Below are 13748 nucleotides of genomic sequence, written 5' to 3'. Positions count from 1 at the left end.
GTTTGGACAAAGGAAAACCAAATATGTCTCTGGGTCATCCTGAACATCATGTTGTATTTTGACCAAACTTTGACGAGCAAACTTAATCAGAAATGGTGACAGTTCATATAATGACAGGACCTCCAGGTGTGTAGGTCTGTTTTGCAGAGCCAAAACAAACCCACCTGTGTAGCAGTCTCTTCATTCCTCTTTACCTTCAGCGTCAAACTGAAGAGAGGCAGATGTTTGTGTAACACCGGGAGCCCTAAATGAGTGACTTGTCTTCGATGCGGTCGTCGCTGTTGAGCTGTCACTGTCCGGTGACCAAATGACTCTGGAGGCTGGTTTTGTTGTTGCTCTGACGTCACTGTGAGCTACCATGAAGCTGGCAGCATGGGTATAAAAAGCCGGTTTGAAGGCTCGCGCTCCAAGCTCCTCTGCACCAGGTTAACGTCAGACTAGAGCGCGAGGGAGGGCTCAGGGGATCAAGATGCACTTTCTCAGCTTCACACCCATCCTGCTGCTCCAGCTCACCAACCTGCCAGTGCTGCACGGTAAGAGCTTTAAGGGGGGGCAAACAATCAAAAAAGTAGGATGTAAATAGACTAATAAAACTGTTTCATATGTGTTAAGTAGAAAAGGACGAAAACATTTCATCTAAAGACTTTCAGCACTTTCTTCATGGCAGGTGTATCCATCCATCTGCGGCATGTTTGACATAAATACGTCTGCTTGTCTCTCCGATTAATGTTTGATATCTGCTCCAAATGATTTGCTTATTCATTTAAATGTTCGCTGAATATTCAAAAAGTTGTTATATTTAATTCGATATTTGTATTATAAATAATTGTTGTGTGTCAGAACATTAATTTTCATCAATTTAAAAAATAAAATTCTGTCTGTTGTAGCTGCCAAATGGACATACACTGGTAAGTCTGATCATATTTTTCTCCCAGTTTGCTAATGCCGGACCATGAAAGAGTTTTTTTTTTTTTTTCCTGAATGAAGTCCTTCATCTTTTGTGCATTTGCAGTGTAAGCCCATGTGAACTGGTGTGTCTTTGTTACTCACATTTGTGTTGTACTCTAAAAACCAGCATTAACCAAATGAATTTTAAGAAGTTGATTTAACTTTCTGACAGGCTGTAACTGTAACTAGAAGCTGGTATTGTTGTTCTGTCCCCACTGGAATGCTTTAAATTGGCAGCGCAATAAAGAAGAAGAAATGTAATTTGTAATCAAGTGTGGAAAAGAACCTCTGCAGCCCTTGTTTGACCTCCAAACAACTAGTTCTGACATCCCCCCCTGTCACCTCTTGTAATTGCAGAGTTCATTACAGACTCAGCAATCACAGCATTTCATGAGCTGTCAAGGCTGAGTGCCTTTGTCTCCTGCCTTAAGGACTCTGTGCTGAGACTTCTTGAGCCGTGACTATATCTTACATAAACTGTGCTGAGAGCGTGACCTCTTGTCTTTGTGCCAATACTTCACACTGTGTCTTGTTCAGGAACTATAATTGTTAAAACCAACAATTTGGCAAGTGAATGTCATTGTATTACTCTAAATAAACTTAAATCCAATTTTGAGGATTGGAATCATGAATCGCTTCAAATGTTGGTCAAACCTGCTTTTTTTCTGTCTCTGTTCTTCAGTTCTTCCAAAAAGGGAAAAAAAAAATAATAATTATTTCAAGAGTAATCCACAGTAAAATAAATTTGATGAAATGATAATTCTATAACAAATTCTAACCACTGAGAGAAGCTCATCAACTTCTGTTTTTAATGTATAGCATTTGCTTGGAATGAATACTAGCAAATAGATGTTTGTGGACCTTATTTACCTGTTTGTATCACCTGTTTGTTCATATGTGTCAGTGAAAGTAATACTTCCCAATGAGGAGATGCATAAATAAATAGACATTTAGATCCAAACTGGGCTATATTAGAGATTTGTTTGTACATTAACACTCCAAAAAATGTATTGATCAAATCAAAATATCTGCTATTTTAATGACGACACAACATCTGGAAGTATGAGTGAAAAGAATTATGATGACCTCTGAGTAACGATGTTATATATATTTTAAAAAAATAACCTCTGGCTTGAGCGTAGTGCATTTCAGCCTCAGTTACAGTCAAACCCTCAAGAGGACTTGTCATAGAAGTCAGTAGTGTGGAAGGCTGGTAGTGCTTTGTGTTGAAGGGGGAACAGCTGAGTCATGCAATTTAACTCCACCGCTACACTCAAGGCAGACCATCCTATCATGAGAATTAAAGCAAGTTATTTTGATCGACTGCTGTTGTGTTCTCTGCCTCCTCTGTTCATAATTGTCTACGCTGACCAGTGATGTAATGTTGAAGAAGTTATTTTGTAGAATTAATAAAAAAAATTACCTCCAGTTGTGTGTGTTCTACCAAGTACCGCCAACAGGCCACCAAAGGTTACCGAGGGCCATTATTAAAGGACAGACTGGGTCTCATTAAAACAGCAATTGAAGTGGACACTGAGTAATAATAGCCATAGGAGTATATTTCTTTCTCATTATAAGGCCCGGTTTGAACTTTGAGTTTAGCTTCAAATAAATATTTTATTCCCTACTGCTTCACTGGATGCCTTTTGGCAATGTCTTGTGCAATCAATCCACATTTGTCTGGGATTTGACACTCGCGGTGTGGGCCGGCCTCATGCTGCATCATTCATATTGAACCGCGGTCATCTGGCACACGGTGAATGGTGTATTTTACATGAATACTGGACTGATATTGAATAAGAGGCAAGTATGCAGAAGTGATGGGAGCATAGTATATTCATTCAGTCACTGCTTTATGTTGCCCTCCACTTCAGATTTGGTGGTGCATTTACTGTCTAATGATGTTTGAAAAGCTCAGTATGGATCTTTACACTTCAGTCAACACACTGAATGAAATCAGGAGCGTCCAGATTTCCTTATTGTCTGTGCTGTATTATTTATCCGACCAGTGTGCTTCATTGCTTCGGCAGACATGATTTTGAGAGACACCGTCCAGAAGCTGAGGTCTTTTGTGAACAGCAGGACTTGATCGGAAAATGTGGCCATTTTCAGTATCCTGTGCTTTAGAGAAACCTCTCATTTGGAGCGAGTCAGCGTTCTCTCTGGCTCTTCCCAGAAAACAACAGCCGGTTTCTCACTCTCAATGCTTTAGAAAAAGGGCCAAGAGCAGAGTCACGGGCCTCTCCCATGCCGCCCTGTGCATAGATAATAATACTTCACTTTGATTACGGACAAATGTTTAGTAAGTCAAGCCCTCTTTGGAGCCATATCCTCCCCAGCTTCCCACTTGGGCACGCTTTGCTCATTTGCCCTTTAAGCTGGAACAGCGTAACATTTATAAAGACATGCAACAGATCTTTCCTTCTGATCTGAAACGAAACCGACATTTGGATCCCTTTGATTTTTTTTACATCATATTTAAAAGGTGAAGATTATATCTGGGGTACATGAAATTGCAGAAATCTCCAAAGGATGTTTTGTTGTTAATACTTTACATTGATGCTTCTTGCAGGGCAAGAGGGACAGCAGTACTGGTCCAAGCATTATCCATACTGTGGAGGATCTTTCCAGTCTCCAATAGACATCGAGTCAGAGCTGCTGAGGTTTGACCCGACTTTGGGTCCAGTTGAGGTTCAAAACTACGACCTGTCATCTGACGAGCAGCTTACCCTTGGAAATAATGGACATTCTGGTGAGTATAAATCATCAATTGCAAGAGAAGTGCACAGTTGCATCATTATAATCTCATTCCATCACAGGTAATAAAAACTGTCAAGCACTTTCTCTCTCTGGAATCTTGAAATGTCAAAGTGCTGCATCATTAGAAATGCCCCCACATAAGTATGCTGGATTCCTCTTTTCCTGTTCAGACCTAACTTCTGGGTCAACTTCAAGATAATGATACGTGGATCTTCTCTCTACATCTGCCACAGCAATTTTCCATAATCACTCTCTTATTATGTCAGCTGTCCTTTCACCCAAAGAAAAGAGCTCCACGTTTAGTCAAGGAAAAATATGAGCAAAGAGATTAGTCATCTTCTCTGCCACCACTGGCTCTCATGCATCTTAACAAAAGAAAACAGCTTCACTTTAATGTACCATTATCTGCTTATAGCACAGCCTTAAATTCTATTTCTAAATTTAACAATCTGAACACATACAGCCAAACAGATGAATGTGAGGATTCCACAAAATCATTGTTTGTTGAGCATTTCTGTATTATTAGAAGATAACAAACACGTACAGTCAGAAACCTGTGACTAAACAGTACGCTGCAGGACTGATGTAATTTGTTTGTTACCTTAAGCATGGAGTTAAAACTGCCATTTTATTTTTGCCAAGCCTAGTACAGCCAAACATGCATGTCATGTCTGCCTTGTGTTGTTGAATACTCTTGGTGCTGTATTATCAATGTAAGGAAACTTTTAACCACCGACACAGTGCAAAGACCAGACAAATGCTCATGTGTGCACGCCTGACAGGCCTCAACGCCACAAAGCTGAGGGGCATCATCAGCGAGATGTGTGTCTGGAATAAGCTGACAGAGGCTTTTTTCACTTGCAAACATTCGTCATACACTGAAGGACATGTGGAAGGCGCCCTGCGTCACCCACACATAAAGTCTTAAACATAGCTGCATAGCCTTTGTAAAAAGCCGTTGACATCACACAGCAGTCCACTCAGTTTAACTCAACTTAAAGATGATGTTTCTTGATGCACATGATGTTATCCGAAGAAACCCCTGACCCGCTCTGTTTCCCGTTGTGGGGTGTCATGTCTTTTGATCCGCAGTACAATTATCCCTGCCTCATAAGATGTACATCTCCAGCCTGCCTCATCGTTACACTGCAGCTCAACTCCATCTCCACTGGGGCTCCACCAGCAAACCTGCAGGCTCAGAGCACCTGGTGAACAGTCAGCAGTATGCAGCGGAGGTAAACTAAGCAAACCACAACTTTTATTACACACTATTAACGCTTAAATAGTAATGAGAGAAACTCAGTACATCAACAATTCTTCCAATTTTGAGATCCTCAACATGATTGGGTCATACTACTTTATTCATGTCCTGTACTCCAAAAAATACTTTGCTTTTTTTTTTTTTTTTTTAACTTTGCACAACAAGATTTAACATGGAAAATAGAACACTTTTTAAAAGCTATTATTTATCTATAATTTGAAGTACTGTATGTTAGGATACACATGACCCTCTGAATGGCGCCATTTCACGAGTCACATTTTTACACCTGAAGAACTTTCTTCTTTTTCTTTTTTCTTTAGATTTATTTTTGGGCTTTTTGTGCCTTTAAAGGATAGATAGGACAGTGGATAGAGTCGGAAATCAGGGAGAGAGAGAGGGTGGGGAATGGCATGCGGGAGGGAGGCCACGGGTGGGAGGCGAACCCGGGCCGCCTGCTTGAGACGACAGCCTCCATGCATGGGCGCACACTAACCACTGTGCCACCAGCGCCCCAGCACTTTCTTGTTAATACTAGTTTTTGTGTTGAATTTTTGCTAAAGTCATGTTTCATATGCCGGATTTCCTGTACAGATGGAGCATTTCTGTACACTATTATTACTGGTTAAACAACAATATTTGGGTAAAATGTCGATCAAGTTGTAGTTATTACCGACTGAGGTTAACTCAGTCCAATCCTTTAGCCAGGTGTCACATACCTGAAGTTTCCGGCTCCATCATCTTTATTCTTCATGACTTAATCGTGTGAGATTTGACTGGCAGAGGAAAAAGAGCCACTGACACTCTTCAAGGTGCACCAGCCAGGAACTTTCCACCTCTCTGCATCTGTATATGTTGCTGTTCCAGCTTCTTGACACTGTGACAGACTTAAAGCTGACTCTGCAGTCAGACGGTTACAGAAAGCACTGACTGTGCATCTTTCATTTTATTGTGTACTTGATCTAAGACAGTTTAATGCTTGTGTAAAACTTATTCTAATTCAAGAGATTTGAAACAATAAAGAAGTTGTGAGCCTTTAGAATCCTGAGTACTGCGGTTGTAAAGAGAGGACAAATAAGGTCATAGTTGTTTTTATAAAAATAGGTTGACATACTTATGAAATTAGCATGTTTTATCACATACTGGAAGGCAAAAGACATACTTTCAGTTAGCCTCAGAATGTACAGAATGACAGTGCGTCTTCTTTCTGCAGGGATTTGGGGGATTAGACGACCAGACTATTATATGCTTTGGTCTAAACCGCCCCTGGAAAGGAGTGGCTGTCTGTGCTTTAATGTGTCAAGCCCTGTGAGAACTTTTCACACACAAGTTTGCTTAATTTACTTTGTGCTTGAAGTAAAGCAGACATGGGAGTGTATTTTTTTTATATATTTGAGTCGGTTTCATTTGAATTACAGAGGATGGAAGCTGAAATGGTTACAACCTGTGAGCTTTCAAATGACCATGCCCACGCTGCAGCACAGCCACAAATAAGGTGCTGTGGTTTGACCTGGGTTTCTGAGTGGACACGTTGATAGTATGCATCTTTTCAAGTCTTTCCAGACTCTGGAACCACAGGTCTTTCATGACATGTTGTTTAGAAGGGATGGAATGATGGGAAATTGAACATTTCCCTGAAATAGTCCAGAAGGCCACCTAAATTCCCAAAGATGCACAAAGCTCTTATGATGTTCTCCATTATATATGGACAGAAAAGAACGAGAATTTTGGAAAGACCAACATGCTCTTCAACAGGAGTACAACATTACAAAATTGATACAACTGATTTGTTAATGCTGCAAGTGACCACCTGTTACTGTTTACTTCTTACCTTGAATGTAATGAGGAAACTTATCCGAGTTTTCAACCAGTCATCCCAAGTTTTTTCTCTTCTTGTAACTAAATACCTCTCTCCTCTTACAGCTACATGTAGTACACTTCAATTCAGACAAGTATCCCAATATGTCCATGGCTGTAGACAAGTCTGACGGCCTGGCCGTGCTGGGTGTCCTAATAGAGGTGAGACATTGGAAACTCTGTGGGTGGGGACAAGTGATAACATATCTGAAGAGCATAAATATCTTAATACCTCTGTCATACAGGTTGGAGAATTTAATCCAGCCTTTGAACACTTTTTGAAGTTCATCAATGATGTCAAATACAGCGGTGAGTTTAAAACACTGGTTTACTTGAGTAGATTCTAAGTTATGAGATAGCTACCATGGTGAAATATAGTCATGTCGAATTTGAAATGTGGAGATAAGAGCCTAAATCGATCTTTTTCTGGATTTTTCTCTCATGTTAGTGACTAATTATTTAATTCCGACATGCAGATCAGAGAGTGCAGATTCCAGGTTTCAACATCAGAGCACTGCTGCCTGTACGTTTGGATGAGTATTTCCGCTATGATGGGTCCCTGACGACTCCTCCGTGCTATCCCAGTGTCCTGTGGACCGTGTTCAGGAATCACGTGACAATATCTCACAAACAGGTGATTCATCAGCGCTAAACAGAATTCTTATCAGAGTAAATAAGCCAATAATTGATAGTTTTAAACACTTAAAGACCATGCAAACCCCTGTTCAACTATTCTTGATTGGTGCAAAATGTCCTTGTTTTATTTGGTTGTCTCTACTTAGTTCCTGGCCCTGGCGACAACCCTCTACTCCTCCCATACCCAGGACTCAACCGCTGTGCCTCTGAACAGCAACTTCAGGAAACCACAGCCCGCTGACAGCCGAGTGGTGCTGGTATCTTTTAAAGAGGGTAAGTATGTTCTTCTAATTGGGCTTGCTGTGTTGTTGAAGCATGAGTGCAAAGGGCATATGAATGACAGGGTCGCTGTGCTGCTTTCAAAATGGCAAAGAAGGACACGCTTGAATGATGGATGTCCATTTTCTTTTCTTTCTGCAGAGTACGGGGCTGCCACACTTGTACAGCCTCACCTGTTTGTGGTTAAGCTTTCATGTTGATTTCATTCGGAATTATCTTTGGAGTTGATTGACTTTGATGAGCTTTTCAGAAAGTAGGCCATGATTTTAGACACAACAAATTAACCACCCTGCTGACATAGAGAGAAGTCTGCAGCGCTTGAATTTGACAGTAAAGGCTTACTTTGATGTGGTTGACCACACTTTGTGGTATTGAGATCCATACAGTGTAGTATAATGTGCATGTTTCCCTCATTATCTAAGCTTTCCTCTAAGAGCTTTGCTTCCCTAGCGGTGAATGTGTTTAGACGCGGCAGTGTGGAATAGTCTGCAATCTTAAGCTGTTAGCAGGAGATGGCTTGTGCTTTTGGTTTTACTGCTCCAGGCAGCGCTTCTGCATGCTGCGCGCGAAAGCCGAAAGTAATTCCAAGGAATATCCCACGAGCTGGGATGTTTAACAAGCTGTGATTGGCTGTGTGTCTGATGCAGGCAGAGGACTGCACGGTACTCTTACAGTCACATCTCCACTCATGAGGAAGCGAATCATCCAGCAGCTGCTGGTTGGTGACCTAGCAGACCTGGAGGATGAAGGGCTCTATCAGCTTCTACCGAGTGGCCCTGAGCAGCTCCGTGCTGGCAAGAAAAATGACCTCAAGGACAAGCAGAGTGAGAGTCTGGCCAAATACAAACAACAAACACTGAATCCATCCCTGCGGAAGAAGAGCCAGACAAACCGCTCTGTGGGAAAGTTTGGGCTGGCTGAAGACACGCTAAGCTACGTCTCGCTGGAGCAGAGAGTTTTCCATCAGCTCAAACAGTCCCACTCTGAGGACCAGCTGGTTCAGGCTCTCAGAGATGTCGTTTTCCCCGAGCTCAACCTTAAGAGCTACCTTGGCTGTAGGTCAGACTTAGCCCTCCCCACTATCAAAAACATTCTGCGCGGACGGCCAACCGATGAGGCGTTTGAGTTGGATCACTCACTGACGAAAGCCTTTATGGGTCAGGGGAAGACTTCCACAGTGATTAAGAAAAGTGTGCCAACGACAAATTATGGCCGTCCTTCCCCTGCTGCTCCCAGGAAACCATACAGCCAGGGTTATCCACATCCTTGGCTTTTGCCAATGGAGTGGGAAGACTAAAGAGGTTCCAGTCATAGTTGAAATTCACATTATGTCACATTTCTGTAGCAGATATCAGTGATGTCCCCCCACAACAAAAGACTCATTTACAAGCCATGTTCTGCGTCTTTTGACCAATATTATACATGTATTTAATTTTAAATTATTCTTCCTGAACAAAGCATAAAATCTGACTTTTGCATGACTTGACTTTAATTAACCAGTCATCGTCATCGTCAGTGACTGTGATTTCATTTAATTTATTCAGATCTCCATTAGCAGTGGCCTAAGAAACAGCTATTCTTCCTGGAGTCCACCAAATGTGTTCATTACTATGAACACATTCTGAAGCTTTGAGATCATCTGAAAATATACAAAAATGTCTGTTCTTTTTCCGATGGTCTTCCTGGTCTTTCTTTCAGTTCTTTCTGTGATTTGAAATAAACTCTATAGAGCACATATTTCATGCCTGGACATCTGTATGCGTCAAGGTATATATAGTTTGCAAAACATCTGGTAAAAGATATTTATACCGTCATAATGTACGACAACTATAAAGTATGCTTACGATACTTGTAATTATCGTCTTGCACAATATAGAAATGCAACTTAACCAAAGGTATTCGCAGACATTTCATTGCTCAACTTCACAGTACCGTGTTTTTGTCACACCATTTTTTCTTCTGTTCAAAATACTGCTCACAATAAGTATGAAAAAAAGCGACTGTATATAGGGAACAATTTTCAATAAAGCATTTTTAAATGAAACGCATACAACACATTTATTTGCATTTCATCTCTTACTTTAAACTTGCATACGTAAAAGTTTTCTTCGAAATTGAAAATTGACATTTTTTTCAGGTAAGCATTGAGCTGGAGTTTTCTGGCAGGACACTTTTGAGTAAAACTGTGTGAAATTCACTTGAATCACTTTGTCGTTTAAACTGCTTAATTGTGTTAGTCCAAAAACACATTTCTAAAGACTGTGTTATTCTGAGCTGTTCACATGGTCGAAATGACTGTCATGGTTGTATTTGTAATAACTATGTTTACACAAACTGATGTAGACATTTTTTAATTCTGTCCTGTGTAGCCAGCGGGAAGAGAAAATAGAAAAAGTGCATTTATTTGCATTATTTTATTGTTTCAATTACTTCCGATGTCCAATGCCTTGGTAGAGCTTAACTATCAATGTTATTCTTGATGCTCTTGATATAGAGGCCACATAGAGGCACCAATATTCATTTTACACTGTTTCATAAACAGTTTATAAACTCTTCTCAGAAGCTTTAATTAATGGAAAGCCTACATCACCAGTAACAGCAGCTCAAACTTTAAGGTTCGATTTACATCATGAGATGTGTGATTTATTAAAATTTCATTTATAGAAGATTTTACAAGTCGCTTACGTTCCCCTTTACGTTAAAAGATTTAGTTTGATAAGATTCAGTAGCAACTGGTCTGAGGATTCTGTGCATGTCATTGTGCGCATGTGTGTGTGTGTGTTTGCAGTGTGTGTGTGTTTGCAGTGTGTGTACTAGACAGCAATACAAATCCCAGAGGGACTTGGCACTTGATTCAGGCCTGAGGAGATTTTACTGATTTCATTTTAATGCAGACTGCACTTTGCCAAGAGCAGAACATTAAATGAGGTTAAAACTTTCCTGCAACACATCAAGTCTGCTTTTCAGACGTGGTAAGACTTGTTTGTTAAAGAAGCCATTAAAGTTGTTTTTTTTCCTTTCCTTGCTTGATATTCTATGACATTTCTATGCTCTTGGATGGTGCCATTTTTCGAGACATCTCTTCCCCTTTGAAATTCATTTTCATCCTTTTCTCTCCTTCTCTTCAATACTCAGCTGACGAATCTTGGATAAACACTGGTATGTTGCTTTGGTACCTTTAAACGTCATCACTTTTTGTTTTATGTTCTCTTAAATGTCACATGCAGCACCGAGGTTTGCTCAACTCTAGGACCACTGACACCTTCTTTAGTTCTTTAACAGATTAAAACCACATTTTCTCTGTCTAAAGTCAAGCTAGTTAACCAGTTTATAAAGGAAAGGAACAACTGCTGCAATATCACTAATATTAATTAAGACTAAACTAAACCATTAATCGAATAAATGTGAATATTAACGTATTGCTAAAACACTTTAACTTGGTCTAAATGTTTGAATGGATTGTCTGGTTCAAAGTTGTTTTTGGTGTTTGTTCTTTTTGTACATCTTTATTATTTTATACACACATATGCACACATTCAAGTCCAAATATGAAACCATAAAGAAGAATGATCCTATAATATTGATGTCTTCTTCTGTTGCATCATGCTCTGCAGGTTTACTGGTTCCCATATTGGTGGGCTCTGCACTGGGAGTTGTTCTCATTATGTCTTTAATATGCTGTCTAATAAGACAAAAAAGGTAAGGCATAAACAACCAGCAAGACCAGAGTTTGGCCTGTTCAAATCACACTCTGCAGTTAACTCTTTATTTAGGATTGTTGAGCCGGACTAGCTGTTCAACTGGGATGTTCAATCTACCTACCTAACTCTATTCTCTTATTGTAGAGGTCAAGCTTTCAGGGTTTCCCTTTCTGTGAACATCAGACAATTGCAGCTGATATTTAAAGAATGAACCGTAAACCTTAACTGATACACAAACATCTGTGAGCTTTAAAAAAAAAAAAGAACTGAGGACGTTATAGGACTTATGACCTTGTTAGTTTGGATGTACTTGTGCCCTCCACAGGGTGACATGGCTGAAATGATGCCATGTAGTTAATGTTTCTATAAAGCAGTTCCCTGAGAGTATTTTTTTCTTGACTTCGTGTCTCTGTGTGACCCTTTCGCCCTTTTTTTTTGGTACATTTTGATCTGAATCAGAGAGGAATCTCTTTTTTTCTTTTATGTTTTAAGCATTTACAACGTCTACATTCCTGTGTAAACAATGTAAAGTGCAGAGTTATGGTCTGCGTATTTGAAAGATCAAGATCAGATTTTTTTAAATACAGTAAGTAAAAAGAAAGAAAGACATTTCTGTCGTCTACACATAGGGAAAAACTAAAAACAAAGAATTCAGGGAGATAATTTCCTCCAGAATTAAACCTTTAGGGATATTACACACTTATTGTGTTCTTTTACTTTTACAATAAAATGTACATTTCTCTGTCAAATACATATTTCCTGTTAAGTATGGAGACAATATAAACCACTCATTCAAATAAGACTTGAGGAAAAGAGACATCTCTGCAATGAAATATGTAAATAAGAGGCACTGCAAAGGTAAAACCCTGAAACTGTCTGCTCATCTGCAGATATCACTTCTCGCTGTTCATTTATGCTAATGATGCACAATCCTCTTTTGGAGGTGAGAAACATCGCGGCAGTCTGGGTTAGTGGCAGGTTTCCTGCGTTAAAATGTGTCAAACGTTCCTCCCATCTTGTAATGTACCTTTTCAGCCTCTGTCTTTCACCTTCTAAAGATGTGAATGTATGTTTCCTTACCCTGAAAAAGTCAGAAGCCGCAGCTCTCTGTTGCATCTTCGGTTTAGGGGAAATGGCTGACTGTTGTGTGAAAATTGAAAGTTGTGGTTGGAAAAGACGCCTCTCACTTTTAACACTTGAACTGAAGAACTCATCACTTAGAGGTGAGCAATTTCTTCAAGCCTGAAAATGCATGGACGATGTAATCCTGTTCTGAATGCGGTGTGTTTTTTATTTTTTATTTCTTAGAGCTGGACCTCGACAGGACAAAAACAAAGGTGCAGGATACAACATTGGAGAAAAAGACGAGTACGGCTCGAGAGTATAGCTCATTCTTCTTTACCTCATCTCCAGGGAACGTGATAAAACAAGACCCTGACGCCATCATTCCTTTGATCACTTATTCTTTATTCATAATAGAGTTTGCATGCAGCTCTTGGGTTTTTCGGAAGCACTTTTTTTCCCCAAGCCACAGCCTGGACTTCTTGCTGTGTTGTGGCCGGCAGAACATGGTAGGCCTCCTTGCCGGAGGGTGTTTTATGCTGTGAGTACTTCCTTTGAGCAAGAGGAACAGCTGTCCTCTCTAATCCCCCTTTATTTATCGGACGTGATGTGGTCAGTTTCTCAAGGATAGCCCCACACAGACGCTTCCAGGCAATCACAGTGATGCCAGATCTGAAATGGTAAGAACCATAGGTCAAGTCCGAGCATGGCACCCATTCCCTTTGGCTGTCCTGGTTGTGGTGGAAAGTCAGACCACACTCCAAACAATAGGGGGACAGGAGTTGACAGACATCCCTGATGGTAGGGTGGCCTGAGAGGGATGGGCTATACCACATTTTCACCAACCCTGTACTTAGAGCCTCTCTATGGACTTTATAATAAAAGGGCGCATAGCTGCATACAAACACAGAAACACACAGCTCTCTGCATGTGAATAATGCTGAGGGAAAAAAGGGTTTTTTGTTTTCAGGCTGCACGTGGGCTGACCTATAACCCCTGTCCGCCAGTCTGATCACAAGACTAACTCCCCAGCACTCCTGAGAGGCTGTTCAGTTCACTTTACAGAACCGTAGGACAGCTATTACATCATCATGACACCCTCACTGGGTTTCCCTTGGCCACTTTATCATGCATCTATTTCATTCATAGAGTCCCGTCTGCTCATTTGAGATATTCCTGGGTTTAGGTTGAGTGTACAGTAATTGCATGATTTAGGATATAGAACATCAGACTTTAGATATACATTA

The 13748-nt window shown here is 40.4% G+C and overlaps 1 protein-coding gene across 3 annotated transcripts; it reads left to right on the top strand.

Annotated features, from left to right (window-relative positions):
- Positions 1–213: 213 nt before the first annotated feature.
- On the top strand, positions 214–12973 carry ca12 (carbonic anhydrase XII). Of its 3 annotated transcripts, XM_065957197.1 has the most exons (11): positions 216–533; positions 888–908; positions 3521–3700; positions 4801–4943; positions 6890–6985; positions 7069–7132; positions 7300–7457; positions 7606–7732; positions 10874–10897; positions 11353–11437; positions 12748–12973. In XM_065957197.1, the coding sequence occupies exons 1-11, from the start codon at positions 470–472 to the stop codon at positions 12824–12826; spliced, it is 1041 nt and encodes a 346-aa protein (XP_065813269.1). In that variant the 5' UTR covers positions 216–469; the 3' UTR covers positions 12827–12973. The 3 variants fall into 3 exon arrangements, with proteins under 3 accessions (XP_020486936.1, XP_020486937.1, XP_065813269.1); XM_020631280.3 differs by lacking the exons at positions 10874–10897; positions 11353–11437; positions 12748–12973 and adding an exon at positions 8386–9473 and having other exon boundaries at positions 214–533; XM_020631281.3 differs by lacking the exons at positions 888–908; positions 10874–10897; positions 11353–11437; positions 12748–12973 and adding an exon at positions 8386–9473 and having other exon boundaries at positions 214–533.
- The last annotated feature ends 775 nt before the right edge of the window (positions 12974–13748 follow it).

Source organism: Labrus bergylta, chromosome 7 (assembly GCF_963930695.1).
Source record: "Labrus bergylta chromosome 7, fLabBer1.1, whole genome shotgun sequence".
Taxonomy (NCBI): domain Eukaryota; kingdom Metazoa; phylum Chordata; class Actinopteri; order Labriformes; family Labridae; genus Labrus; species Labrus bergylta.
Note: the sequence above shows the minus strand (reverse complement) of the source record. Positions and strands in the feature narration are given on the sequence as shown.

Excerpts from the sequence above, each read along its gene's own strand:
- ca12 (XM_020631280.3), top strand. The coding sequence starts at position 470 with ATGCACTTTCTCAGCTTCACACCCATCCTGCTGCTCCAGCTCACCAAC. Across the intron at positions 3,701-4,800 it reads TGGAAATAATGGACATTCTG|TACAATTATCCCTGCCTCAT; the intron begins GTGAGTATAAAT and ends TTTGATCCGCAG. Across the intron at positions 7,133-7,299 it reads CAATGATGTCAAATACAGCG|ATCAGAGAGTGCAGATTCCA; the intron begins GTGAGTTTAAAA and ends TCCGACATGCAG.